We start from the raw sequence: 27872 nt of genomic DNA, 5'->3' as shown, positions 1-27872 counted from the left end.
TCCTCCACTTCTTGTCGTGGCGATGTGACTGCCCGAAAGAGAGGCAACGCGTCTTACTTCGAATAATTTTTTTTTAAGATTATTTTTAAAACACAAAATCAAATAAAATAAATTGCCGCAACCATTGAGCATCCATCATCACTCACGTAAGTGTAGTCGTTTTTATTTTTTGATCTGTTTTAAAATTGTGTTTAATTTAAAAAAAACATTGAACACCACAATACTATACACACGCTTAAACAGTACTTCAATATCTAAGCAAACAGATTATCCAGTTGGTATTGAATTTTCATTTTGCTATTATAAATTCGAAGAACACATGTATACGTATACATGGTATGAGGTAAGAGTAGTTTTGTACATTTTTGAGCCTGAAAAGAGAAAAGAAAAGAAAAAATTACGTTAAAATAGTGAGTGAATTAGCATTTACTCTTTGGTCCTGTCTTGATCGATATTTTTTATAACCAAAAAATAAAAAAAAAACCTTGCACCCCTAATTGCCCGAGGAGGGCTAAAGCTAAAAGTTGCCTCAAAACCCAGCACTTGAAGCTTTAACCGTCAACATCAACTGCAAATGCAGAAGGCAGCATCAATGAAATCTAATTGCGGTTTTGCTCTGCTTTCGAGTTACTTCTAGATGAGGAGGCAAGAGGTTTAGGAAGCTGCCTTGAGCATTCTCATCACAAGGGGCTGTATCTGATGATTCTGATGTCTCCGATTCACCTTCTGCACAATTAAAGGCAAAAGGGTTGAAGAAACAGTATCATTACAAATGAAATTAAATGACAGCGAGGAATTTGAGATGGGTACTTAAAGGGTGATCATAATGCATGTTTCCAAGAAATAAATCGGGAACAGGCATCGGTCTACCAAAAAGTGACTTGACAGATGGTCTCTTCGGTTTAGTGTCTTTCTTCTTCAAGTCAGCTATAAACGAGAACAGATCAAAATCAGGTTTCAAGCACATTCATCAATATATACCCAAAACTGAAACCACAACAAGCTTTGCAATGCAGTTGAAAATGCTAGAGAATTACCCATCCCTGGAACTTGATAACCATTCACAATCTCAAAGTTCTTGTATGTATAGCCCACAAAATTGATGTCCTTAGATGAGAGCATCTGCAATGTAGAGGTAAGAATGTGAGAAGAAGAATGGGAGAACAGGAAAAGAGAGGTAAAAAGCACCAATAATAAAAAAAAATGTAAATCATTACAGGAACTTGACAATAGATAGGCGGGCTAGGGAGGAGTTCTTAAGATAAAGATGTTGATTCGTTGCAAATAAAACAACCAAAACTGTTTAAATCATACGGGAAGTGTTAACTCTAGACAAAACGCATTACAGGAATTTGAAACATCAGCCCTCAGTTTACTTTTACAAGATTGATGTAACATTGTATGTACCAAAGCAGATGCAATAACCACTATGCAACTTTAGGTGGAACATCCTTTTATCCTTATTTCATAGAATATCTTCTGAATAAGAGAAGATTATAGGCACATCCACGAGTTCAAACTGCAGCAAATCATTTTGCACTGCTACTAGGAGCGCTTTTTTTTTTTTATATATATATATATATAGCTTTTTAGGGTATTTAAGTGCTATTTTTATAACGTGTTTACATTTCAACAACGAGGAAAAAGGAGCAAAAAAAGAGAGGAAATTTAATCCAAGACGCAATCACATGGACTATATGTGGCTAGAATTCTTCACCACAGAAACTGCTGAGTTTCCAAGAACAAAACTCATGTAACACTTGAAGCAAAAACAGCTACAATAACTTTAATTCTCTCTGTTTCAAGATGAAAATTTCTAGTTTGCTGAAGGGGAAAACTTCTCATATTCAAGGAATCAACCACTTCACAGTTTGAAGCAACAAAGAACAATACAATGATATGACAAATAATGGCACTAATAATCTTATTTGTAAATCAAAATTAAAGAGGGCCAAAGTAGTAAAAATAATCTTCAAGACTTAAACTGACCTTTCTCCATGGACCAGTTTTAGATGTAGTTTGAGTTTGGTTCTCAGACTGCAGAGCAAAGCAAGCAGAAAAAATAGAAGCAAAGTGAGCAACAAGCACAGATGGTTCACAAAACCAATAAAAAAATTTTAAAGATGTCAATACCTCTTCAAAATTTTCAAAATTTTGAGTATCCAGATCATCCTTGACCTCAGGAATAAATGCAGCTTCCATCTGATAAAGCTTATCCCATTCAACGCCATCAAACCATGGATGAGCCTGCAAAAGGAAGAGGCAGGAATGTAATTATTTTTATTTGTAACCGCCTTACCTAACAAATCAATGTATTCAGAAAAGGACACACCATACAACACCTTTATTTCATCTGCACCATTTGTTCCCAATCTGTGGCTGACATTACACAAGAGTTTGTTAATGATATCTTTTGCCTCTGGAGATAATTTTGCTTCTTCTGGAAATTTCAAATGTGTTCTCCAGTTTACTATCTGCATAAAAGGGGAAATTTGACAGCATTAACTTGGATTTTTTCCTGTTCATTTATCTTTGAAGTTTTTATTTTTATTTTACGGGAACAATTTTGAAGAAAATCTATGCTTTTGTTCACGTTCAAAATATGAGACAAACTAGCTTTGCTCTATGAAACGATAACAAAACACAAAGCGCGCCACCCGATGAATATCATGCTGCACTAGAAGGACTTGTCATGAAATCAAAGGAACAATTATTAGGGGTAAAATATAAAAAAGGAGTTAAAAGAATTTACCACAGAAGATCCTACAAAGAAGAATTTATTTCTATAGAATATTCTATAAAACAAACTTCCCTGATTTCTTTCACTCTTATTAGCAAAGTGATGCACACTAAATATTTTTAAAACCCATAATATTAAGTATACATCAGTAGTGCCCAGTTAACATATTGATCCAATCAAGAAAAGCACCCACAACTGATGTGGCCTAAGAAAACTGCACTCCTATTAACCAAATACAGAAAAGGCTAAATCATTGGCTACTTTGAATATGCAAATATAACAATCATAATTGAAAAGAAAGTTTTATGCATGAATACATGTACGCACCCAAACATAGATCAACTTTGATATGCAACCCAAAAGACTCACCTGAGTAAAGATAGGATCTTTATATTATACATGAGATAACAGTGATGTACAATCCGGCTCAGAAACAATATAGTATAGCTATGGTTCAGTTTAAAATAAACAACAAATAACAGCAGTGATTTCTAATCTGTAGCTGTGTGAAATTTATCTTTGAAGTAATTGTACAGGCAAGAGACACAGTAAACATGATCTAGAAAGACATGCAGCACAGAACTGTACAATAAAAAAAACATATCAATGCAAAGTTGACAACAAAAAATACTAACTAGCAATATGTCCCACTTACCTTTCTACATGTTGACATTGGATCATCTGAATAAAAAGGCGGATAACCTACAAGCATTTCGTACATAATAGCACCAAGTGACCACCTGCAAATGTTAACTATCAGTGTCCCAGTAGCCTAAACTACTCTGGAGAAAATTAGTGCATCTACAGATATGCAGTAAGCAATAAATTATCCAGACTTGCTGCCAATAACATTTGAAGGCATAAGTTATTTCCCATCATGAAGTCATCAATACTACTAAACAAAAAAAAAAAGGGATCATGGTGTCAATATGCTGAGGAGAACTTTCATATTCACAGTCAGCACGAAAATTGCTATGCAAAAAGCTACAGAAGTAATCCATTTCCATGCCCATCAGAATGTAAAGAACTACTAACCAATCACACTCCATTCCATAACCTTTCTTCAACAGTACTTCTGGAGCAATATAGTCAGGTGTACCCACAGTAGAATAAGCCTGCAGTGTCCAACAACAGTTAGATAAGGGGAAACAAAAAGGCAGTCTTTTGGTCTTCAAAAAATACACACAAACCTCATGCACCACGTTTTGAAAAGCCAAAATAAAAGAAGCAAATTCACTTCTAAGATTTTATGACACAATCCACACAGGGTTCATTTCTCCATTGTGTGCTAACATTTCTATCATTTTTAAAACACGTTCTTCAAATCACCAAGGAGGAGGGAATGCAGCTCAGAGAGACTAAAGGATCCATGCAAGATTTTAAATCGGTATGGTCTGTTGGAATAATCAGATACACATGCATAGATGAAGATTTCGGACACAGAATGGCAGGAAACTTACAAGCATCCTCCTATTCTTCTGCCAATGTTGCAGTTGTTCTTGCTGTGTGCGCTTTGGAGCTGCTGGGCGCTCCCCATTCTGTGTAGTCTCATTACCATTGTTGTTTACTACTGAAAAATCTCCTTCTTGGATGGTACTGCAGTCTAATGGTTTGCATAGTCCAAAATCAGATAGCCTCAAGTGTCCATGTCTATCAAGTAGCAGGTTGTCGGGTTTAATATCCCTATAAAGAAGATACATAAAAAATAACTTTAATCTATATTTCACAGGCCAATACATTCTCATTAGTATAAAACACCTCAAAATATTATTAATTTTTTTTAATGTTTAATCATAAACCTGTGGATGTAATTATGTTTGTGGATAGATTCAATAGCTAAAATTGTTTCTCCAACATAAAATCTAGCTTCATCTTCTGTCAAGGTATCTTTTCTCATAAGTAAAGTCATCATATCTCCACCAGGCAAATATTCCATGATAAGGTAGAGAAACTCGTCATCTTGAAAAGAACAGTATAGTTTGACGATGCAATTGCTGTCAACCTCTGCAAGCAGATTCCTCTCAGCTTTAACATGCTCAACCTGGAAAAGATAGTGAAGCCAACTGGTATTGAACACAGGGTACTAGGCCTCAGAGATATATATCATTGACCAGGCAAGATAAACATTCACCTGCCCCCTACGCAACATCTCTGATTTCTTAAGCTTTTTCATAGCGTACACATGACCGGTTGTTTTTTCTCTACAGACTCTGACCTGCTTAGAAAAAGCAAACTTTATATCAACCATAAGCTTATAGCAGAAAAGCAACCAGCGGTAAAATATTTCCTGAAAACAAATGAGCATCGAATGCAATAATTAATAAAACAAATCATATTTACAAGGCATAGGCATAACACAAAATCACCGCTAGGAAAGAAAAAACTAGTATATGGAAAGCCAGGTAATTCACTACAGCTTCTGATTCATGAAAATGCCTAGTGGACATCATGGGACAACGCAATTATTCACGGAGCACATTATATATATATATAAAACTAAACTAACACACAAATACCGTTCATTTTCACAGAAAATCATACCGGCCACAGCCTTTGAAGCTCCACAGAGAGGAGCCTCAAATATCATCACTACTCTAGCATGCCTATTGCAAACACACAAACATTCTTAATCTGACACTACAAAATACAGGCACTTTAGATCGAGAGAGTACAAATAATTTGAAAAACCATAAGCAAAACCCTTAAAGATCAAGCTACAATAGAATAAAAAACCAGGTCAATTACAGAAACGAAATATGCATACCTCCCCAAAAGCACCCTTGCCGATCATTGTCAATAATTCAAAATCATCAGCACCCATTTTATGCCTCTGAAGCCGCATGTATTCAGTTTCCTTCTTCTCCAAGAATTTAAGTAAGTTGCTTTGATCTTCCTCGGACACATCCGCATCCGCCAACTTCTTTTCCAACGTAGTCCGTCTATTAAAACAAAACACAATTTTTTTTTATAAAAAAACCTTTCCACTCATAGACACACCACAACATTTTCAGCTCCATCATTAGTCAAACTAAATCTAATTCACTCCACTCGCTCAAGTAATTCAATCTCTGACAATCATTAACAATTGAAAGAAAGAAAGAACCGGGGGGGGGGGGCATACCGCTCCTTCCTCTCTTGGAGATTCTTCATCTGCTCTTTGTAATGATTCTCAATATACTGCTTAGCCGCAGCAACTTTCTGTTTGGTAACATTGGAAAGAGCTTCCTCATCCATTTCCAATTTCGAATCTTCATTATCTTCATCACCCCCCTCCTTTCTCCTTGAAGAAGACCTAAATTTTTCTCGCGGTTGAAACTTTTGAAACCAACTCCTTGCCGAATCCATTCCAATACCCAGAAAAAAAACACACACTACTCTCTGTCACCAATCATCAAAAAAATAATCTAGAAGAAGAATAGGAAATCGGATTACCGCGAAATTTGAAAGAAGAAGAACAAGAAGAGAAGATGATGTAGCAATTGTTCTGCAGAATTGTAGAGAGGGGATAAACAAAGAAATCGGATTACCGCGAAATTTGAGAGAGGGAAATGTGAGTGATCCGCCAAGTGCGGCATTTGCAGTGTAGTTAACTCTATTTATCGATCAATACATTTATGGGTATGTGTTTTGTTGACGAAGGATGTCTGCGTGTGATTTTATAATATTTCTCTATCTATCCACTGCGTGCAGTTGCATTGCCCTTCCAGCAGACCACCCACGTCACCTTCCATTTTTATATCATTGTTCGGATCACTGTGTTAATAATCAGCTAGGATGAATATTTTTATTAAAACAATATTATTTTATTTTAAATAAAAATTAGAGTTAACAATGTCAGGTATAACTTTATTTATTCCAGTAAATCAAATTATTAAAAAAATAGTTAGATTCAATAAGTTCAACAACATCAATGTCTTTTTTTTAACTAATTATAGTAAATATTTTAAATCAAACTGTCAAACTAACTATATTATGTATTGGTTTTCCATGTTTATATCGTAAAACATCATTGTCTTTATTGTTTTGGAAATTACAAGAGCCATTTTTTTTTCCCTCTCCAAGAACACAATCCCCAGACCACAAATTGATTTCAAAACCCCTTTTTTTGGAACTGACACCTTGCTATTTTTCTGAGGAGAAGGTAAGAACATCGTCTCTTTACAAGGTACTCCCTTCTTCACCTGCATTGCTCGAATCATTCCCAGAAGACGGATTGAAGGTGGTTGGGGAACGAAAACCAAGAAGGAAGAATTGCCAAGTTTGGGACTGTTTATTATATGCAAATGAAAGTGTAGTTGGCGTTAGAACAAGCAAATGCAAGCTCTAGTAGCTCGTGGAACTGCAAGTTGAGATTGTATGTGGCTGGCTGTTGTGAGCAGGGCTTGTTGCCATTTTCTGTGAGAAACTGGAAACCAGGAGGCATCTGGAGAAATTGAAGAATCCGGCATGCTATTGCTCTGTAGTTTTTATTCTAGTAGCTACACAAATTAGTACATGAAGCCAATCAATGGGTAGATTATATTGGGAGAAATTACTGGTGTTGATGATGTTTTCTACAAATTATAGCTTTGGGCAGTTCATGTAATCTCCTAATTATGCCATTTTCTATTGCATTATGTACTATCAACTCCAGTTTCACAAATGAAATCCATCTTGTCAGCTGGGATAATTAGCTACATATCTATGACTTAATTCAAGTTGGTGATTAGGGTTCAGCAAGGACAGTAGGGGGTTTTTTAGTGGTAATTTTGTTATTTTAAAGTAACAAAAGTTTTTTTTAGTTATTAAATTAAATATAATAAAAAATATGTAAATAATTTAATACTTTTCTTATTTTTTTTATGTGTTATGTAAAGTGTTATAAATTTATAAAGTTTAAAATATTTTAAAATAATAGAGTTAAAATGTAAACTGAAGTAAACCGTAAGTACCCATGATAATTTTTCCAAGAGTGGTAAGATAACATTATTTAGAAGGCATGTAAACTAGCTATTATTTAGAGAGTATTTTATATTTGTATATTATATATATATATATATTATATTTTCTTATTTTTTAAAAACTAGTAAGATAACATTAATTAAGAAATTAATTTTGTATACTGACTGCTAATTGTTTAAGGGACATTGGATCTTGCCGTAAATTGATTTGGTTGGAAGATTTGCCGGAGGCTCATTCAGTTCTGTGCTGAGCCGTATGCGCAATGCGCACCCAGTTTGTCTTCCCTTAATCTGTAAATAGCATTGGTCTTCATGGTTAATACAGTCAACTTAACAGCAGTGTTTCATTCGTATTTATGGGTTTTTTTTTTTACAGGTAAATGTAAATGTATGTATTTTTATTAACTTTCATTCATTAAAATTAAAGTATTCCTTTTCTACTTGGTACTTACATCATAGATTGTATTTTATATTTATGTTAATTTTAGTAGGTTAATCTTCAATCAGTAAGGTAGAATTTAATTATTGTCTTGGGTGACAGATGATAGTTGGTATAGACTAGATGTGTTTTAAAATCTGTATTTTTGACCATAAAAATTCATTTTAAAATTATTTCATCAACAAATTTAATTTTTATGTCTTATTTTTATCTCTACATTCAAACATATTTTTATTTATTGTATCACGAGATATTTATTAAAGAATAATATAAATTATATCTTACAACTTTACTAAACAGTTTAATTTTTTTGGTTGAATTAGCTTTTTAATATAGTATCATAATCTTAATAATCAAGTGGCCATAAATTTAAATATCATCATCTTTATTTATTTGATAAAAATTAAATATAAAATAGTGTAAGTCTATGCAAATTTCAGACTTAAAGAATTTTCAATACTTGAAGTTGTTTATTAAAAAATAATATAAATTATATTTTAAAATATCTAATATATTTTATATTTTTATATTAAATTAATTATTTAAAAATAAAAAAAAATAAAAAAAATTGAAGTTGAAGTCTCTGGCGGTTAGAGTATCGTGGGACCATACTATCAGAAACATTACAAGCGGTGTTTTTGTCCCCTTCTTTCGGCGGGTATGACGCCATATCTAAACTAAGAATAACTCCATCAACTTACAAGTACATTTTGCGGTTAATAACAGAGACAGGAAGGGATTTGATGCGTACTGCATGAAAATTCAAAATTCAACTTACAAGTACATCAACCTGTTTGGCACTGCGGTTCAAATAGTTTTTTGTAAAAATTCAAATTTTTTTTTTTTTTTTTGCTAAAATTGAGTTTGGTTTGTACTTTCTGGATCGTTTTGATGTGCTGATATTAAAAATAATTTTTAAAAAATGAAAAAACATTATTGGCATGCTTTTCGGCACGAAAAACTATTTGAAAAGCAACCGCTACCACACTCTCAAACACCCTAATTCAAAACCCTAATTTGGCTCCGGGAAGTGTTGCTGTAGGTAGAGTGGTTGGGCAGGTAGTTGGAGAAACACAGACGTCGGAAAGTGACCGCAACTAATTGTCAGGCAGGAAAAAAGATAGCCGTCTCCTTTCCTGCCCAAAACGTTTTTCTGCAGCTTGCAAGAGATGGAAGTTTCAACCAGAGCATAACTACTCCTACCAAACTGAAGACATCGAAACAATGGCATTAATGGCTGTCCGCATCAGATTCAATTGACTACTGCTCTTATTACGGTCCAATTTCCAGACAATTCATTGCTATTTAGTAGGTTCAAGATACCAATACATTCATGGATAAACACAGAATTCGGACACTAATTAATTTTTATCAAAGTTTAGTTTATGACTCATGAGCAGATATCAAAGTAGAGCTGAGTGGAACAATGAAATTTGCTTCTTTGAGATTTATTTCCTGTTTTGTTACCGGCAACAATAATTAATAAGTTGGGGGATGCAAGGTAGCGTTATCATGGTACGGTAAAGAGGTATTAAAAAAAATATTAATACTTAGGATTTGTTGAAAGAAAAGGTTTTTTTGAGTTGTTTATGGTTTATGATAACTAGATATCATGTAATTTTATTTTCGATATGATAAAAAATAAAAATTGCTCATTCATGTGGATATAGATATATTGTTAAATCATGTTAAACTTTTTGTTTTTTCTAGTTTATCTTTTATTGTAACAATCATTAATAATTGATGCAAGTTTTTCATAACAATTATTAATAAACACTAAAAAAAAATGGTGTTTTTTATGCTCACTACCCCACAACTATTTATTGTAATAAATTTTTTTTTAAAAAAATATTTATTTTTAATTTCATCATTTAACACTTGGTTTATTAAAAATAAAAATTAATAATTTGTTGTGGTTTATTTTCTATATGATTATCTTATTCTCATGACTCATGTCACGAGTTTAGTGAGTTGACTCGGGTTTTTTTTTTTTTTTGTTTTAATTGATTTTTTCCAGTTTTATTCTTTAACATCTTCAATATTGGATTAGTTAGTAATTAAATTTTATCAATTGTTTTGTTTTATTTTATATGAAATTATTTCGGTTTCATATTTCAAGTTATGGATTTTGCGAGTTAACTCGGGTAAACTCAATTGTTTTATTTTATTGTAATTTTTTTAGATTGAATTTTTTTAAATTTCATCATTCAACAATGAGTTTATTTTCACAATCAACTTAATATGTTGTTGTCCTGATATTTTTTAAAAATATCATCTTGAATTTTTTTGAGTTAGATTATATTTTTATCAATTATTTAAATTATTTTTAATTCATTGAAAAAAATTTAACTTTCACATTTTATTTTTTTTCTAATGGAAAAATATTAGTTATATCTATAAATTTGTTTTTATAGTAAAAAAAATTAATTCCGCTGCATAGTGCAAACCAACGATATAATAATATAACAAGAGAACTCGGCAACGCTGAAGCAGGAACAAAAAGTGAAACTGAATTTGAATTGTCAACGGACTCAAGCTGAGGCCAAAGTATATAAAAAAAGGCTATAATTAAGTATTAAGTTGAAAGGCATGGAAAAAACACTTTACCTCGCACCCATTAGCACTTAGCAACCCATAGATTTTTTTTAAATTTAATTATTTATTTTTTCCTTTCTTTCTAAAACCTAGATCCTCTTGTTTTTTGTGTTTTTTTTAATTAATTTTTTTTATAAATTTCATTGTTCAATATTAATTTTGATGAAAATAACTAGAAATTAAATTTTATAATTTATTTTAATTTACTCGATAGAGGGTTTGCCTCAGTTTCATGGTTAAAGTGGTGAATTTAACAAGTTAATTTAAGTTAAATCAAGTCATTTGTTTTTATTGAAGTGAGTGTTCGGACCTGCTCATGCGCATTTCGACTAGTCATACGCCCTCTGAAGTTAACAACCATGTAAGTCTCTAGTAATCTTGAGGTTTATGAGACTTGAATTGGTGATTTATAGAAAGCAAACCTAAAGCCTGATCAGCTGAGTTACACCTCTTATTATTATTTTTTTCATTTATATGGGTTTATCTTGATTTGATGACTTGAGTCATGGATTCGGCGGATTGATTCAAGTTGTTTTTATGTTCTTCTTTTAATTAATTTCTTTTTTTAATCTTATCCTTTCATATTGGGTTGACCGAGGATTGTAATTTTTAATTTATTTTGATTTGTTTTTTCATGGAGTTATTTCAGTTTTATGATCCAAGTCGCGAGTTTGATAGGTCAACTTGAATCATTTTTTAGGTTCATTTTTAATTGATATTTTTTTTAATTTTATATTTTAATACGGGGTTGATTGAGAATTAAATTTCATAATTTATTTTGATTTATTTTTTATAGGGTTATTATAGTCTTAAAACATAGGTCATGGATTTGATATATTAACCCAGTGGACCAAAGTCAATCCAAAATATTTTTATCTTAATAGTAAAAACAAACATCATCTTGAATTTTTTTATAATCAAACTATGTTTTATAGGTTATATGAGTTGTTTTTGGACCTACAAGGTCAATTGGATTATATCGAGTCAACCCTCACATAATTTAAATTTATTTTTTCTAACACAAAAATATTAGCAATATCCAAATACTTTTTTTTACATTAAAAAAAAATAAACCAACCTACAGCAAAGGGAAAAATATAGTATACCTAAAGTCATCCCCATAATCCCATCATCACTACATGCTAATTCCTTCAAAAAAAAAAAAATAGTCAATTTATTTTAATGCCGATTTGTTTATGTATTTTAGAAGTGTTTATAAAAAAATATATTTTTTTTTTTTTTTGTTGTTTTAATCATTTTTAATGTTTTCAAATTGTTTTAGTATAATAATGTTAAAAATAATTTAAAAAAATAAAAAATTATTAATTTAATATATTTATAAATAAAAAATATTTTTACAAACTACTGTTATCACAACAAACATATATTGAAAAAAAAACAAGAATTGCTATTTCACAACTTGATGAAGATAAGATACTCTATTGTGCCACGACCCAACTCATGAGTTGTTATTTTTTTATTTTCCCCTCCTTTTAATCACAAACTACAAGGTATATAACAACTCTAATCGGAGATGTAAAAGAGAAATAAAAATGCCATCTTAGAGCTGAAAGATTTTTTCTAAATATTTATCTTGATTTTTTTATGTTTTTTAAGATATAAAATGAATTTGTTTACAGTTCATATAAATGCACTCCACGATGAGGAAACAAGAGCAAACTAACAACATAATTCGAAACTTTAATCCGAAAAGAGCATGAGTCAACACAAAACCTCGGATTTTATTCAATAAATAAGCTAATCAATCACTTGAATTTAGACATAAACCCTACACAATCAATAACATTAACTAATCTTTAAAAGGAAACAGAACTCACAGCAGATCCAACAGTTTTACTCCAAGAACCGCCTAAATAAGCCAAGTCACCCCTACAAACCAATTGAGTATCATGAAAAGCCGAACCATTTATCACTCGCACCACATCTCTTCCTCCTGCCATATGCTTCCCTGCCATTATTTTCAGCAAAGTTGTTTTTTATATTATAAAATTATCTCAATTTAATAATTTAAATTATTAAATAAAATTTTAAAAAATAATTTATATTATTCTCTAACACCCTACACCAGGGGCGGAACTAGAATTATTTATTAGGGGGGGCTAAAATTAATATAACAAGATATAATATTTATTTTAATTTATTGTATATGAGTTATAAAACAAAACCTACATAATTTAGTTTTGTTCAAATAACTTACTACAAACATATAATAACCTTTGTATAAGGTAAAAGGTTTGGAGCAATACCAAATTGAGTCAAAGCAGTGAAGTTAATTTCATTTTTATAATGTATCTATCACTTTAATTTTGTTGGTCTTTATACCTATCAAATATAAACATAAAAAGTATATAAGAAACATTAACTAAAACAAAGCATTATTTATGTTTGATAAACTTTGAAATAAAGCAAAAAAATAATAAAAAATGATTCTTCCATATTTATTTTAATTGTGCTCGTTGTTTCTTTCATAAAATAAAAATCATTGATTATAATATTAATTGTGAATTTTTCAGCAATTTTTTTTTTATATAAACAATCAAATAATTTGCAAGAAAATCATTCTCCATCCGATTGCGAAGTCTTGTTTTAACAATCTTCATCGTTGAAAAAACTTGTTCAATAGATTGTGAGTTATCAATATTTTTTATTTTTTCTTAAAAAAAAAATCAATTCTTCTTATTTTGTTCATGGTTCAATCTAAATCTAAAATCAAAATATATATAGTAAGAAAAAATTGATAAATTTGGTGGCCCTGCTAAAAACAAAACATAAAAAATCCAAGCATAATAAAACAAACCAATAAAATATATCTAATTAATTAGAAAAAAATCACTATAACAAGAATTTAAAAAATAATTGGTAGAACTAGCAGATTTGAGAACAAAAAAAAGGAGCAAAAATGATAGAATTATATATATAAAAAAAACCCGATCAAATTATTAACAAACATCTCAAACAAAACAAAAATAGATTTTAAATTTAAGTTTTGTTTTGTTTGATGAAAGATAAATTAATTAGTGACTCTGTTTTAATTTTTTTATAGAAAAATTTTACTCGAGATTTTTGTTTTTATTTATATTTTTGATTGCTACATGATTTATATTAGAACAAATTAAGTGCTTTATTTTTTGTTTTATAAAATAATATTTTTATATTTTTTTTCCACGTAAGTTTAGAATAAATTCAAAGAAAATAAAAAGTAAAGTTAAGGCCCACCTCTTTAAAATTCAATATATGACTTCGTCTCTTATTTCATTACTCAGTAATGAAATTAAAATGGGTCAAGGGGGGGCCCGGGCCCCTGCTTGCCCCCTGCTTCCGCCCCTGCCCTACACCACAACAAACAATAAGCTAAGAGTCCGTTTGTTTGCGTGGTTGCTTCTGCGTTTGAAGCAACCACAGCAAACATAACGTTTGGTTAAGTTAAAAACGCAATTTAATTTCGGTGGGACCCATACAAATTCACGTTCTGCACGCGAATTTCACGCAGCAGCTCCTGGCTGCTTTTCGAAATTTAACATTTGCGTGCACAGTGCAAGTGAGTGCAATTCACTTGCACTGTTCGCGTGAACAGTTTTTTTTTTTTTTTAGTGTTTTTATTTTTTGTATATATATTTTTATATATAAAAAAAAAAAACTAGTTTAGAGTGAATTAAATTTACTCGCATTGTCGTAAACAATATTTTTTTCTCGAAAAACTAGTGTAGAGTGAATTAAATTCACTTGCTATGTAATATCAAATCAATTTTATTCCTGATAATATTTTATCTAATTTTATATAAAGTATTATTTATTTTATGAAGTAATAGCAATAGTTAAATCTACAACATTTAAATTAAAAACCATCAATATTAATATATATATTTTAAAATTATTTTATAACTTTAATTTTAAAAACATTCTTAACCAAACACATTAAATTACTTTTTATTCAACCTCAATTTCAACCACAGTTTTAACCAAACACCTATTTTTTCAAACCAACCTCAATTAAAAGTACTTTTTATAAAACAACTTTTTTCAAACCACAATCACAACAGCTACCGCAATGCCAAACACACTCTAAGTCTATGAATTCTTCAAAATTAGCATAAAAGAGATCAAATTTTGATTTACCAGATCCGTTAGAGCCAACGAGAAGGCAACGAGATCCAGGAGAGATGTTGAGATTGAATTCGTAGAAGAGTGGATGCTGTCCTGGGTATGCGAATTGCATTCCGCGTATACTGATACTGTTTGCCTTCTCATTTTCTCCTCGTCCTCGTCCTCCTCCTTCTTCTGATTGAGAAGCTTTCTCCGCCATTTTTACCTTCCTTTTGCTCTGCAAATGGAGTTTGTTGGACGGGGTGGTGAACTGTGTAGTCGTCGTGATTATAATAATTATACACGTCTCTCTCTTGCTGTAATGGCTCGCTTCGAGGCCACGAGCTAGCCCATGGGTTTGGTGGCTGCATCCAGTTTCTTACACGTGGTGGGTTTTCAATCCGCCACGTCCTTAAAAATTAAGAAAAACATTTTTTCCTCTTTACCGCAACGACGTCGGTTTAATATCCATTCGATTTTTTTTTTCAACTGTGAAATGAAATCCGTTTATTCTTGTCAAAGAAGGCATTTTCTAGTCTAAAATTACAAATTAAAAAGAAAAGAAGAGAAACAAAAGCGGAAAACCCAAAGCAAGAAGCTAGAGAGAGAGAGCGAGACCGAGAATTAGGTTTTCTGAGATTGGAAACACGAGAGAGAGATTCAAGCTGGGACTAGAAAAATATTCGGTATGCCATCGAATTCCTTAATTAAATATGTTTAAGAAAGAATATTGGAATTTCAGTAATCCTCTTCGGTAATTGGAGGAATTCTGGAGTGAATAACTGCAATAGAAATAAAATGCAGTAAAGTGGAGTGCACTATTTTTATTGAATCGTATGTTTATTAATTGATTTTTTTTTTCTTGCCGAATTTATTTTTATTTACTTTTTGTGTTTTTTGAGTATGCTGAGGATATAGTATTGACAGAGAGATGCAGTTTTCTTTTTAATGGCGGAAATCGTGTTTGTTTGTGTTGGCAGGTGGCTCATTTTGGTATTGTTATGGTGTTTGAGCTGTGTGAGTTATAACAATGAAGGTAGATGAGGATTCAGTTTTGCTTAGTAGCTTGGGGGTCACCTCAGCGAATCCTGAAGATATTGAACGTGTTGTTTTAGAAGAGGTATGAGCTTCGGTTCGTTGTTTTTCATATAGTGGCTCTTAGTCTGCTTGTCTTCTTCATAAGTGCTGTTTAATCGAGTTCATGATTAATGATTATGGAACGCAAGGAATGTATAGAAATATGATCTAATGAAGGTTCTATATTGTATTGGTTTTAGTTTCTTTGAGAACTTAATTAGACGTGTCCTAGCTCTTGCCGTTTTAATGGTTACCTTGTTCCGTATTTCTCTATTCTGTTTTAGCAATGAGGAGAATATTGTAAACTATATAACGACTATCGAAGTTTTTCAAATTGAGGAATGTTGTTTGCTGAATGGCAGGCAAGAAACAATGCAGATAAGGGAGGGAGCACTGAGGAGGAACCTCCTGACAAGTTGGAAAATGTTGATCCATCATCTGCCAACCAAGCAAAACTTTATAGTAAATTGAGGGCTGTAAAATTTGAAATAGATGCTGTTGCATCAACTGTTGAAGAAGTAACAGATGTTGTGAGTGGCGAACACCAGACTTATGATGATGGTGGTGGAACAAAGAAAAGGGACAAAGGAGATGATGAAAGTGGAGTTCAGGTATCTCCTGATGACTTCACTCTTCAACAGGCCCTGGCAGCTGATCGGCTAAGAAGTCTTAAGAGAACTAAAGTAAAACTTGAGAAAGAGCTTTCAGATTTGCGCAAGGATGATGCTACCAAGGGTGTAGAACATGATAAACTGTTAGCAAACCTTGTGAAGGAAGATCCAAGACCAAAGAAAAAGTCAAAAAAGGTTCTGAAACCAGGAAAAAACAAGGAAAAGCAACAGAAAACAGTTTCATTCGCTGATGATGCTGATTTTGATTCAATGTTGGACGGAGCATCTTCAGGATTTGTTGAAACAGTGAGTTAAAAATAGTCCTGCTTGTGGATTAATGATTTTTTCATGGTTCAATGAAAAAAACAATGAAGGCTGCTAACTTTCTGCTATTTATGTCTTAGGAAAGGGATGAATTGGTGAGGAAAGGAATTTTAACTCCTTTTCATCAGCTTAAGGGCTTTGAACGTCGTCTTCAGCAACCAGGGTCGTCAAGTGGGAAAAATGAGTCTAATATAGAAGACAAGACTGATGGTCTTGATTCTGGTAGTGTTGTTAGAGCTGCTCATTTGATGTTAGAGGCCGCAAAAGCTCGCCCCACAACTAAACTTCTAGATTCAGAAGCTCTGCCAAAGCTTGATGCACCAACTCGCCCTTTTCAGAGGCTGAAAACACCTATGAAAGCTTGTCAGTCCCCAGAAAGAGATGCAGAGAAAAGGAAGGGTTCAGAAAGGAAAAGGAAACGGCCTTTGCCTGGAAAGAAATGGAGAAAGAGTGCTTCTTGGGAAGATTTGGGAGAAAGTGGTATGTGCTCTATTTTCCTTTCTTAAGGCATTAACTATGGCCATCAGCAGTTTCTGTACTGTGGTAATTGTTTGGTTTGTTTCAACTGCTCATGTCTTGGTTACTTGCTGTCATCAAGCAGACAGAGCTCACAGAGCATCTCTTAAATGAAAATTTCCAATCAAAGCATGCATCAGCTAACTCCATTATGCATAGGGTTATCTTCTTTAATGCTTTGATCCACAGTAGATTTTTTTTGGGTTATTCTGCAGAAGATTCTGGGAGAAACTTGGTTACATCCATCTCCGAAGAAGATGTTGATGATGGTTATGATAATGACTCTCCTTTCATAACACTTGAAGGTGGTCTTAAAATCCCAGATGCCATTTTCAGCAAACTCTTTGATTACCAGAAAGTAGGTGTGCAGTGGCTATGGGAATTGCATTGCCAAAGAGCAGGCGGTATTATTGGAGATGAGATGGGTCTTGGTAAGACCATCCAGGTCTTATCTTTTCTTGGAGCATTGCATTTCAGTAACATGTACAAACCAAGTATTGTTGTTTGCCCTGTCACAATCTTGAGACAATGGAAAAGGGAAGCACAAAAGTGGTACCCAAGATTTCATGTGGAGCTACTACATGATTCTGCTCAGGATGTTTCTTGCAGGGATCCTTTAAAGAAGAAGCGAGCCCAGTCTTATGAAAGTGACTGTGAGACTGAAGATTCACTTGACAGTGATTATGAGGGAAGTATTTCATGTAGAAAGGCCAACAAATGGGATTCCATGATAAAAAGAGTTTTTGAATCTGATTCTGGGTTGCTTATTACCACTTATGAACAGCTACGCTTGCTAGGAGAAAAATTACTTGACTTTGAATGGGGCTATGCAGTTCTGGATGAAGGGCACCGTATTCGGAATCCAAATGCTGAAATTACCCTGGTTTGCAAACAGCTTCAGACGGTTCATCGCATTATAATGACAGGTGCACCGATTCAAAACAAATTGACTGAATTGTGGTCTTTGTTTGATTTTGTTTTTCCTGGAAAGTTGGGGGTCTTGCCCGTATTTGAGGCAGAATTTGCTGTTCCAATCTCTGTTGGTGGTTATGCCAATGCTTCACCACTTCAAGTATCTACAGCTTACAGGTGCACATTGTTATATTTCTTAAATCTTGTAGGTGGTTCTGAGTTTGCATGAAATTCACAGATTTTCTTTATCAAATTTGTAAAGTGTCCCATTTCTGAACTGAAAAATCTAAATTTTCTGTAACGGCAAATCACTACTCGATCATAATTCTCTGTTTTTGCAGGTGTGCTGTGGTGCTGCGCGACTTGATCATGCCTTATCTTCTCCGGCGTATGAAGATGGATGTCAATGCACATCTTCCCAAAAAAACTGAACATGTCCTCTTTTGTAGTCTTACTTCAGAGCAAAGATCTGTGTATAGAGCGTTTCTTGCAAGCACTGAGGTGGAAAATATACTGGATGGAAGTAGAAACTCTCTGTATGGAATAGATGTGATGCGTAAGATATGTAACCATCCTGATCTGCTTGAGAGAGAGCATTCCTGTCATAATCCAGACTATGGGAATCCTGAACGCAGTGGAAAAATGAAAGTTGTAGCCAAAGTGCTCAAGGGGTGGCAGGAGCAGGGCCACCGTGTTCTTCTGTTCACTCAAACTCAGCAAATGCTGGATATTTTTGAGAATTTTTTGAATTCTGGTGGTTATAATTACCGAAGAATGGACGGTTCAACTCCTATAAAATTGAGGATGTCCTTAATAGATGAATTTAACAACTCAGGTGATGTTTTTATATTCATTTTAACTACAAAAGTTGGAGGATTAGGGACAAATCTAACTGGTGCAAACAGGGTGATTATCTTTGATCCTGATTGGAACCCCTCAACTGACATGCAGGTATTTGTGGTTAATTTTTGGTTTTAGGTTTGTAGTTATTTAAGATGCATCATATAATTTGTAGCTAGCCTGCTCCATTATTAATTATGATAACCTTAGCATTCTTTCTGAGAGTATCGTATTCAAGAAACCATTTAAATTGTAATAGTATTGCTGTTTATGATATAACCATGATATTTATTTAAGTTTCTGTAAATTTTGTTTGATAACTAAGGTTATTTTGATCTACTGTGGGAATTGAATTTGAGATTCTGCTTTTCTGTTGGTCCACATATCTTTATACTGAGGGCGATTATGGATTTTAATAGGCCAGGGAACGTGCTTGGCGTATTGGCCAGAAAAAGGATGTCACTGTGTATAGACTGATCACACGTGGAACTATTGAGGAGAAGGTATATCACCGACAAATTTATAAGCATTTTCTTACTAATAAGATATTGAAGAACCCACAGCAGAGAAGGTTCTTTAGAGCTCGAGATATGAAGGATCTTTTCACGCTGAATGATGATGGAGAGGGTGGGTCAACTGAAACATCTAACATTTTCGGTCAGTTATCTGAAGATGTGAATGTTGTTGGTACAAACAAAGAAAAGCTGAAGAAGCGCAAAAAAAACAAAGGCAGTGCACCACATGCTGACGATGCCATAGTTGACAAGGAAAACAACTCTGAGATTAGAGCTTTGAGGAGGGAAGAGAAAGAAAAAGCTGATTGTAGTGATGGTGAAGTAGATGAAGAAACAAATATCTTGAAGAGTCTTTTTGATGCCAATGGGATACATGTAAGTTTCCAACTATTTCTCCGTGATAAATTTATCCAATGGTATTAATCAATACAATTGTGTTTCGAGTGACCTTTTCTACACTTTGTATGCTTTGTTTTTGCTAAAATCAGCACTATGCTGGGCTGGAATGTGTAGATGAGAATATTTGTATAACATGTATATGAGTCATGTTCAGTAATTATTTATGGATAAACAGTATATTAGTTATGCCTATTGAAACTAAAGATAGCCTTTGTGCAACATGCATTCATTTTGTTTTCCCTCACTTTGTGTTGATCTTCATCTTTTCCTTCAGAGTGCCGTGAACCATGATGTTATTATGAATGCACATGATGGAGAGAAGATAAGGCTTGAGGAACAAGCTTCTCAAGTTGCACAAAGAGCAGCAGAAGCATTACGCCAGTCTCGAATGCTCCGTAGTCGTGATAGTATATCTGTACCTACATGGACAGGCAAATCAGGGACTGCTGGTGCACCATCATCAGTTCGTCAAAAATTTGGATCAACTGTGAACTCCCAGCTGATCAAATCTTCTGATTCATCATCCAGCAATAAAGCAAGCAACCTGAATGGCATAGCAGCTGGGACTTCTGCGGGAAAAGCGTTATCCTCGGCAGAACTACTTGCCAGAATTCGAGGAAATCAAGAAAGAGCAGTTGGTGCCGGGCTTGACCAACAGTTTGGATTTGCATCAAGCTCTGGTACCAGTGCAAGGTCTGAAAATAGTGGAGCATCTAGGCCACCTCAAACTTTATCCAGTGTCCAGCCTGAAATTTTGATTCGCCAGATCTGTACATTTATACAAAGACGAGGTGGAAGTTCTGATTCATCAAGCATAGTCCAGCACTTCAAAGACAGGATACCATCGAAGGACCTGCCCTTGTTCAAGAATCTTTTGAAGGAAATAGCTTCACTGAGGGAAGACGCTAATGGAAAACAATGGGTTCTTAAACCCGAATATCAATAGCAATAATTTCCCAGCCAAGTGAGTTATACTTTCTGTTCTGGGCTTCCTCCATTTTTGCAGATGACAGCTGTTTTTTGTAGAACAAAGGATACCACATATCCCCTTTTTTATTTTTTTGCTTCTGTCAATTCATGGGGCGTTTTCTATAATATCAAAACCAAACCAAACGTAAAGCGATTCTCTGTACAGTGCAACAATCATTGTAATATATCCCATTTACAGGTGAAAATAGTAGGATTTTAAGATCTCGATCATGGTCAGTCTGATCCAGCAACGGATGTCATAAAAGAAGGCTTCACAGTCCAAATATTTCTGTGTTGTTCTTGCTGTATGGTAGAAGCACTCATTTATCTACATGCAAATCATTTTTATGTGGAGATGAAAGGGCAGTTACAGCCTTACAGAACAAATATCGCCACCCATCTCCGAGAATTGCTCAATGGACGGCCTGTTGGCTTGATGATGCTGATTATTTTTATTTGCATTTTTTAACGAATCTTATTGTGCTAACTAGGCTGATAAGCAGCAGGGTCGGTGACTAGGTTTTTCTTGAACAGCATCATTAGTAGTTTGTACAGTGAATGCATGGTACTTCGAGAGGGGCAATCAAGCCTGACTGTTCACCGAGGAATACAATCAATTTGATGACGATCTCAGCCATAAGCTTTGGACAAAATCAAGTGGCTTGCTGGATGGGTTGACCGGAGTTAATTCATGCCTTTAGCAAAGTCCCATGTCAAAAGGTTATCTTGCTAGCCAGGCGGATAACACTTCTCTCTTCAGGTTTTTGCCCTTTCCTTTTCATCTCTGATCTGCGTGCAACTCAAAGCCACCAAGCAGTGGTTTTAGTCACCGTTTGTGTTTGTTTTTGCTGTGTGGAAATGATTTTGAAAAATTGATTTTTAAAAAAGTTTTCAAAAAAATTTAATAAAAAATAAAATTTAAAAAATAAAAAATATATTATTTTAATATATTTTTAAATAAAATATTTTAAAAAATAATAATTATACGGGCTTTGATAAAAAAAAAAAAAAAAAAAAACAGTTCTTAATAATACTAGCCCAGCCCATCTAATGGTCGTGGATTACTGATCAAATCAGTACAGGAAAGGAATCATTGGAAATCCTGCAAACATGACTGAAGCGTGCGGGTCAAGAATGCTTGGCAATTGGTAGGGACCCGCTGATTATGGCCAAATATATATATATATAAAGTTGTGCCAAGAAACATTAATCTTAAAAACAAATAGCATATATATATATATATATATAAAGTTGTGCCAAGAAACATTAATCTTAAAAACAAATAGCATATATATATATATATATATATATAAAGTTGTGCCAAGAAACATTAATCTTAAAAACAAATAGCATATTTAGTGTGGATATTTTTTATATTAAAATATATTAAAATGATATTTTTTTTATTTTTAAAAAAATATTTTTAAAATCAATACATCAAAACAATATATATATATAAAAGAAAATTACAAGTAAATAACTTTTTGTCGGAAAGAAGATTTAAAGATAAACTCAACCAATAAGATATATTACAATAGTAATTTTCTTGTTAAATAATGTATGATTTGAGATTAAAAACTAAAGGATAAATATTATTGTGTTTGTGAGCGTCAAAATATTACAAACACAATAATATTTATCCTTTAGTTTTTAATCTCAAATCATACATTATTTAACAAGAAAATTACTATTGTAATATATCTTATTGGTTGAGTTTATCTTTAAATCTTCTTTCCGACAAAAAGTTATTTACTTGTAATTTTCTTATAATCTTCCTCTTAACATATTAAGTTATTAATTTTCTCACAAATTCAAATGCAACCAGTATTATTCTCTAATTGAAAGACGAAGTTATGAAAAATTGCAACTATCATTTTTAACTAGAAGGAAGTATATTTCTCCTCCTCCTTTTAACTTTATGAACACGTTAGTTCTTGCTTCTTGGGGTTTCACAGTCGGAACTCTCCAGTTAATGACTCTTATACTTCCATAAAATAATTCTTTTTGGGTTTTTAGATCAAGATTTTTTAGGCAATAAATTGTTTTTTTTAACATATTTGAGAATTTATAGTTTGATATTTTCAAGCTGTATTTTAATTATTTAAGCAAAATATTTTTTTCTATAACTTCCTGGGGCTTTTCTCATAAAATAAAATTCTAGTATTTTAATATTTTAGAAGATAATTTAGATAGTACATAAACAAGTGAACTTATTTAAAAAGAAAAAAAGAGAAAATTCTAAGATGAGTTTGCTGATAAAAAGAATAACTTATGTAATAAAACTTCCTAAATTGCATGTGAAAAGCGAACTTATAGCTACTTCTCCCCATCTTAGATCATAAAATAATAATATTTAAACCCTATGCAACTAGTCAATCTACTTGGTCTCTCAAAAAACTAAAAAACAAGTTAATGATTTCAGGTTTGATGATATGAATGGGGCTGGAGACACGTGCAACTTAAAAATGGCAAGGAAGTTTCGGAAGTCTACTTAAATTCCAAACTTGCTCCTCCATCTGACCTCTCCTAAATCCTCATATTTCTTAGCACTTAGCAGCGTTTAAGGTTTTGATTGATACGTCTAGCTGCCGAGGACTACTGTGCGAAACATGTGCAGTAGCTCAGGGGAAGAAAAAAGACAGATGAACCATATTTGGTCGTCAGTACACATCAGACAACCAGAACGATAGAGACACAAAACTTTTCTCTATTATGTAGAAATAAGAACTCAATCCATGTATGAAGAAGAGAAGCATTTGATACATTTCATATAACATTATTTTGCACACATGATGGTATTTGGTAGCTCCTGCTTGCTTACATTTCTCAATTTCGTCGTTCATTTTTTCAGCTTTTACAAAAAACACATAAAACAAATGCCTTTATCATGCTCAACAAATCCCCAACACAATCAGAAAGCAGCCCATCCTGATGCAGTTGTCTTGGTTGATCCTGATGTTGTTGAAGGAAGATTTCTCTGCAGATGCAGAACAGCAAAGGAACTATATAACATCTTTGCATCTACTGACGAAGACAGTATACATTTGATTGAAGTGCTAAACAGAGATTGGATGCATTGTAGTATTTGCGACGACAAATGTAGTTAAGTAGAAGTAGATTTCCCTTATTTCATTTAAGAGTCCACCAGGATCTCAGAAAGGAACTTGTAATCAGTTTATTATTATGACCTTACTATCCTGGCTACAGTTCAGAGCAGTTTATACTTTATTCACATATCACAGTACCGATAATCAACAGGGGAACATAAGTCCAGGACCTTATCAAACACATCTCTTCGGCACAACTGTGATGTTTTCACATTTCTAAGGAACTCATTGATCAACATTAGCTAGCGTAGCATTTCAAATACATAATGCAATCTTCAAGAACACAAACAGGATATTCGGAAAGCAGACATACCTCAAGCGGAGACAAATCTGATAAAGAATCAGTAGACCATCGAGTAGATTCCTTGGGTGGTACTTTTAGACCAATTCCACTATGATTCCCTGCCGTCATTCGAGCAGCAGCTGGATCATTGGGAGGTGGTGGGAGCGGAGACCTTAGTTTCCCCACTCCAGTTGGTGGCGGCGCAATTGCTAAAGGTTTAGGCTTTCCAGTTGTTGAAACCCCTCCAGATAGCCCTGCAGCTGATAGCATTCCAGCTCCAGCAGATGGCTTAGGCTTCACATTGATTCTTATAGTCTCCCCCTCCTATAATCCAAAACTATGGATCTTTAATCCCATAAAACACGCATGACAATTCAATAATCACCCCTAACTAACCTCACTAAAACACCACCAATCTATCAAAATCAAACCACAATCATCACAATTCAAGCATTATAGAAACATTAAAAATAAAAAGATCAATTTTTTTTGTTAATTACCTTTAATCTTTGATTAACGGCAGGATGAATATCAATATGAGCATCACTCTCACTCGTTTCGCCACTCTCTTTCTCATTTTCTCGTCTCACGTACTTCTCGTGATCCGATAACGCCACATTAAAATCAAACGCTTCATTTCTCTCTGTAAACCCTAGACCAACAAACGCGTGCTTACCTGTCCCGTCCTCGATTTTAAGTACGAAATATCGGGACGAGTCGAGGACTGTCTCTACCGAGTTCTCCCGCTGTCCAGGGTTAACGAAACAAGCAGCGAATAGATCGCCGGAGTTCGGATCTTCTAATCGGATCTCGCACCGGTCTTTGCAGGATACGACTCGAAGCCGGCCGGACCATATCTTGTCGGATTGTAACCATTCTCCGCATTTGTAGCCGCCTGCAGTAGAACGAGGGGGAATTTTGTAAACGGAAACCTCGCGAACCACCAGGAGTGTGTGCTCGAACGACTCGTCGTCTTCCTCGAACGACATTTTCGAAGTTGTTGTTTTGGTATTGACGGAGTTTTTTATATAGTTTTTAAGCGAAATGCTGAGAGATTTTAAGCTTTGAAAGGTTGCTGGACGTGGATTCGAAGCGTTATCACTGATTTACCCTTTGTCTCCTTATTAATAGCTTTACGCGTTTTCTAAAAACTTTGCCGGCCTGAGTGGATGAGCCCAATGGCCCAACGTATACGGGCCTGGTCCGTGACTTTATAAAATAAGGTCAGAAACCCTAGTCACTCTCTTTTAACAATCATCTCTTTCGAAGCTAGGAAGCTGTTTCTAAACCCTTGCAGGAAGAGCCGAGAGAGGTATGGTCATGACGTGGGTTCTTTAGTTTTTACTCGTCAATGGGTTTTATTTTCTTGGGAGATTTTGTTTCAAGTTCAAATTATGTTTTTTGGATTTTTGTAAAGCTGGACACCTTGTGGTTTTGACTTTGTTGTTCAGGAGTTGCTGCAATGTATCTTCAGTTTTATATAAACGATAATGGTGACAAAGTCTACACTACCAAGGTATGAAATTTTTAGTGGTTTAAATAGTGACATAAGCAAGACTGAAGGGTTAGACTGGAAGTCTATATCTTTGGAAATTTTATGTATTTTTAAGTTTTACTTTTGTTGTATTGGAAAGTAATGGAACTCGGTGTTCGTTGTTTGAAGCATGCTGCTTGTGATACTGTTAGCTAAAATTTTGAGAAAATTTCTTCCTTTTTCTCCCCTTTTGTTGCCTAGTTAGTAATAGGCTGGCGGCTTGCGTTTCTGCCAATGCTGGCTTCCATTATGTTGGATCTTTGAGAAAATCATGTGTAGACTTTTGAAGTTTTAGTCTTTTTTTCCTCCTCTTGTTTCTTGTGTTTTTGTTGAGTTGCCTTTTCTTTTGTGCAGAAAGAATCACCATTGGGATTGCCTACTGAATCTGCTCACCCAGGTAATAAATTTCATTAACATGCTATAATAAATTTGTGTCAATTTCACAAATGGATGTTTGTCTAGGTGTTGGTAGTCATTTTTTTTCAGCCCTTGTTTCCTCATTTCTGCATATTCTAGGCATGGGTATTTCTTTCTTTCGTTCTAATTTTTGATATAAAACAGCAGTCCTCTCTGTTTTATGAATTCTACATTTCAATAATACCAGAAGTACCAACGAAAATGTAAATGTTATATAACTGGAAGAAGCTCTTAGTGTCAATTGCTTTGTGTTATTGGAGGTCACATTTTTAGATGTGTTGTTTCACATCTACTATTGTTTTTGGAAGTCAAATTAATTTACAATGTCACAACTGGTTTTACTCTTGATAAAATTTCTTTGAAGGTTTGTGTTTGCATGTATCAAATGATTTTGGATTTGATCGATGCATCCGGTTGAGTGGTGACTAGATAAATTGATTCAAAGATGCATGCAGTGACTTTTCTTTATTGCCTCACAAATGTGAACTGTTATGGTTTATGGTTTATTCTAGAATTTTACTGACAAAAAGACTACATATATTGAGCTTGATCATCACTTCTGGATAACCCTCTCCTATCTCTATTTAGTTAGTACATTGTATACAAGTTTCACTTTTTATTGAGCTTTTCCATTTTCAAATTGCAGCCCGCTTCTCCCCCGATGACAAATACTCGAGGCAAAGAGTTCTTTTGAAGAAGCGCTTTGGATTGTTGCCAACCCAACAGTCACCTCTGAAGTACTAAGATTATTGCGAGCATCTAGTTTTCCATCCTGAAGTGTTTAAGTTGGAGCTTTCCTTTGCGGATGCTGAAGGTTGCTCGAAGGTTGCTCTAGCATTCCATCTTTCTTTGGTTGCTGAATGTAGGTTAATTGCCACCCTATGGTAGCAGAAATGGATGTAGACTCTATTCATAGATAGAAAAAAAGAAAAACGTCTAAATGGATCTTTTTGTGAAACCATGAGGTGCTAACAATATTTCCTGGATTTGATCAGCTTTTACTGCTAAAAGACATGCTCGCCTTCCTATAGTTACATGCATGGATGGAAGCTTGTTGGTATGAACACCATTGTGTCTTCTGAGTTTTCACACTCATCTATAAACCTCTCATAATATTTCTCTTTCTCACCAAGGCGATGACGTGCCTGTTTTCATATTAATGGGCTGTTTGTTTTTTCATTTGCGGTTGAAACTGCATGCTTTTTGCGGTTGAAACTGGATGTTATGATTTTTTAAAAATTTTCCACCTTTTACTGCTAATATTTGTTACTTAAAAGTATGTTAAAATAATATATATTTTTTTATATTAATATATTAAAATTATTAAAAAAAACATTAATTCAATATTTTTTCAAAACAAAAATACTTTTAAAACACATCTAAACACTGTTAGAAATGCAATGTCAAATGATCACCCAATCAAGTTATTCACTGGTGACATTGATTAATGATTTAAAATATGAACTGAGTTAGTTTTAGGGTGTTTGAGAACATGATATAAAATAATTTTTTGTTTAAAAATATATTAAAATTATTATTTTTTAATTATG

At 33.6% G+C, this 27872-nt stretch overlaps 4 protein-coding genes and 1 non-coding gene across 10 annotated transcripts; 2 read left to right on the top strand and 3 right to left on the bottom strand.

The window, feature by feature from the left end:
- Nucleotides 1-275: 275 nt before the first annotated feature.
- LOC118062151 (uncharacterized) lies at nt 276-6416 on the bottom strand. Of its 6 annotated transcripts, none has more exons than XM_073409003.1 (14): nt 6173-6416; nt 5862-6071; nt 5505-5679; nt 4872-4955; nt 4540-4781; nt 4201-4423; nt 3776-3855; nt 3396-3480; nt 2343-2474; nt 2134-2247; nt 1990-2037; nt 1038-1122; nt 811-927; nt 276-726 (listed from the first exon to the last, which is right to left on the bottom strand). In XM_073409003.1, exons 1-14 carry the CDS (start codon nt 6313-6315, stop codon nt 590-592), a joined length of 1875 nt encoding a protein of 624 aa, XP_073265104.1. In that variant the 5' UTR covers nt 6316-6416; the 3' UTR covers nt 276-589. The 6 variants fall into 6 exon arrangements, with proteins under 6 accessions (XP_073265104.1, XP_073265105.1, XP_034931740.1 ...); XM_073409004.1 differs by having other exon boundaries at nt 871-927; nt 6173-6413; XM_035075849.2 differs by having other exon boundaries at nt 5862-6111; nt 6268-6377.
- A 6020-nt stretch (nt 6417-12436) lies between these two features.
- LOC118062153 (uncharacterized) lies at nt 12437-15149 on the bottom strand. Its single transcript, XR_012169801.1, has 2 exons — nt 14852-15149; nt 12437-12683 (listed from the first exon to the last, which is right to left on the bottom strand). It is a non-coding gene; the product is annotated as an uncharacterized protein (transcript).
- A 194-nt stretch (nt 15150-15343) lies between these two features.
- On the top strand, nt 15344-21212 carry LOC118062154 (protein CHROMATIN REMODELING 8). The gene is made up of 8 exons (XM_035075855.2): nt 15344-15504; nt 15799-15938; nt 16258-16812; nt 16911-17310; nt 17562-18435; nt 18600-19209; nt 19518-19988; nt 20287-21212. The coding sequence occupies exons 2-8, from the start codon at nt 15849-15851 to the stop codon at nt 20956-20958; spliced, it is 3672 nt and encodes a 1223-aa protein (XP_034931746.1). The 5' UTR covers nt 15344-15504; nt 15799-15848; the 3' UTR covers nt 20959-21212.
- A 2458-nt stretch (nt 21213-23670) lies between these two features.
- Nucleotides 23671-25477, bottom strand: LOC118062155 (uncharacterized protein At1g03900). Its single transcript, XM_035075857.2, has 3 exons — nt 24872-25477; nt 24402-24695; nt 23671-23958 (listed from the first exon to the last, which is right to left on the bottom strand). Exons 1-3 carry the CDS (start codon nt 25358-25360, stop codon nt 23893-23895), a joined length of 849 nt encoding a protein of 282 aa, XP_034931748.1. The 5' UTR covers nt 25361-25477; the 3' UTR covers nt 23671-23892.
- A 65-nt stretch (nt 25478-25542) lies between these two features.
- On the top strand, nt 25543-27454 carry LOC118062156 (H/ACA ribonucleoprotein complex subunit 3-like protein). The gene is made up of 4 exons (XM_035075858.2): nt 25543-25683; nt 25823-25887; nt 26260-26302; nt 26969-27454. The coding sequence occupies exons 2-4, from the start codon at nt 25834-25836 to the stop codon at nt 27064-27066; spliced, it is 195 nt and encodes a 64-aa protein (XP_034931749.1). The 5' UTR covers nt 25543-25683; nt 25823-25833; the 3' UTR covers nt 27067-27454.
- Nucleotides 27455-27872: the final 418 nt, after the last annotated feature.

The sequence above is a fragment of the Populus alba genome, chromosome 5 (genome assembly GCF_005239225.2).
Source record: "Populus alba chromosome 5, ASM523922v2, whole genome shotgun sequence".
Lineage (NCBI taxonomy): Eukaryota > Viridiplantae > Streptophyta > Magnoliopsida > Malpighiales > Salicaceae > Populus > Populus alba.
The sequence above is the reverse complement of the archived record's forward strand: the minus strand, read 5'-3'. Positions and strand labels throughout refer to the sequence as shown.

Excerpts from the sequence above, each read along its gene's own strand:
- LOC118062155 (XM_035075857.2), bottom strand. The coding sequence starts at position 25,360 with ATGTCGTTCGAGGAAGACGACGAGTCGTTCGAGCACACACTCCTGGTG. Across the intron at positions 24,696-24,871 it reads CCGTTAATCAAAGATTAAAG|GAGGGGGAGACTATAAGAAT; the intron begins GTAATTAACAAA and ends TTTGGATTATAG. Across the intron at positions 23,959-24,401 it reads CAGATTTGTCTCCGCTTGAG|AGAAATCTTCCTTCAACAAC; the intron begins GTATGTCTGCTT and ends CTGCATCTGCAG.
- LOC118062151 (XM_073409003.1), bottom strand. The coding sequence starts at position 6,315 with ATGCCGCACTTGGCGGATCACTCACATTTCCCTCTCTCAAATTTCGCG. Across the intron at positions 2,248-2,342 it reads ATGGTGCAGATGAAATAAAG|GCTCATCCATGGTTTGATGG; the intron begins GTGTTGTATGGT and ends TTCCTTTTGCAG. Across the intron at positions 928-1,037 it reads TTATCAAGTTCCAGGGATGG|CTGACTTGAAGAAGAAAGAC; the intron begins GTAATTCTCTAG and ends TCTCGTTTATAG.
- LOC118062154 (XM_035075855.2), top strand. The coding sequence starts at position 15,849 with ATGAAGGTAGATGAGGATTCAGTTTTGCTTAGTAGCTTGGGGGTCACC. Across the intron at positions 15,939-16,257 it reads AACGTGTTGTTTTAGAAGAG|GCAAGAAACAATGCAGATAA; the intron begins GTATGAGCTTCG and ends GCTGAATGGCAG. Across the intron at positions 19,989-20,286 it reads TTGATGCCAATGGGATACAT|AGTGCCGTGAACCATGATGT; the intron begins GTAAGTTTCCAA and ends CTTTTCCTTCAG.
- LOC118062156 (XM_035075858.2), top strand. The coding sequence starts at position 25,834 with ATGTATCTTCAGTTTTATATAAACGATAATGGTGACAAAGTCTACACT. Across the intron at positions 25,888-26,259 it reads ACAAAGTCTACACTACCAAG|AAAGAATCACCATTGGGATT; the intron begins GTATGAAATTTT and ends TCTTTTGTGCAG. Across the intron at positions 26,303-26,968 it reads TACTGAATCTGCTCACCCAG|CCCGCTTCTCCCCCGATGAC; the intron begins GTAATAAATTTC and ends TTCAAATTGCAG.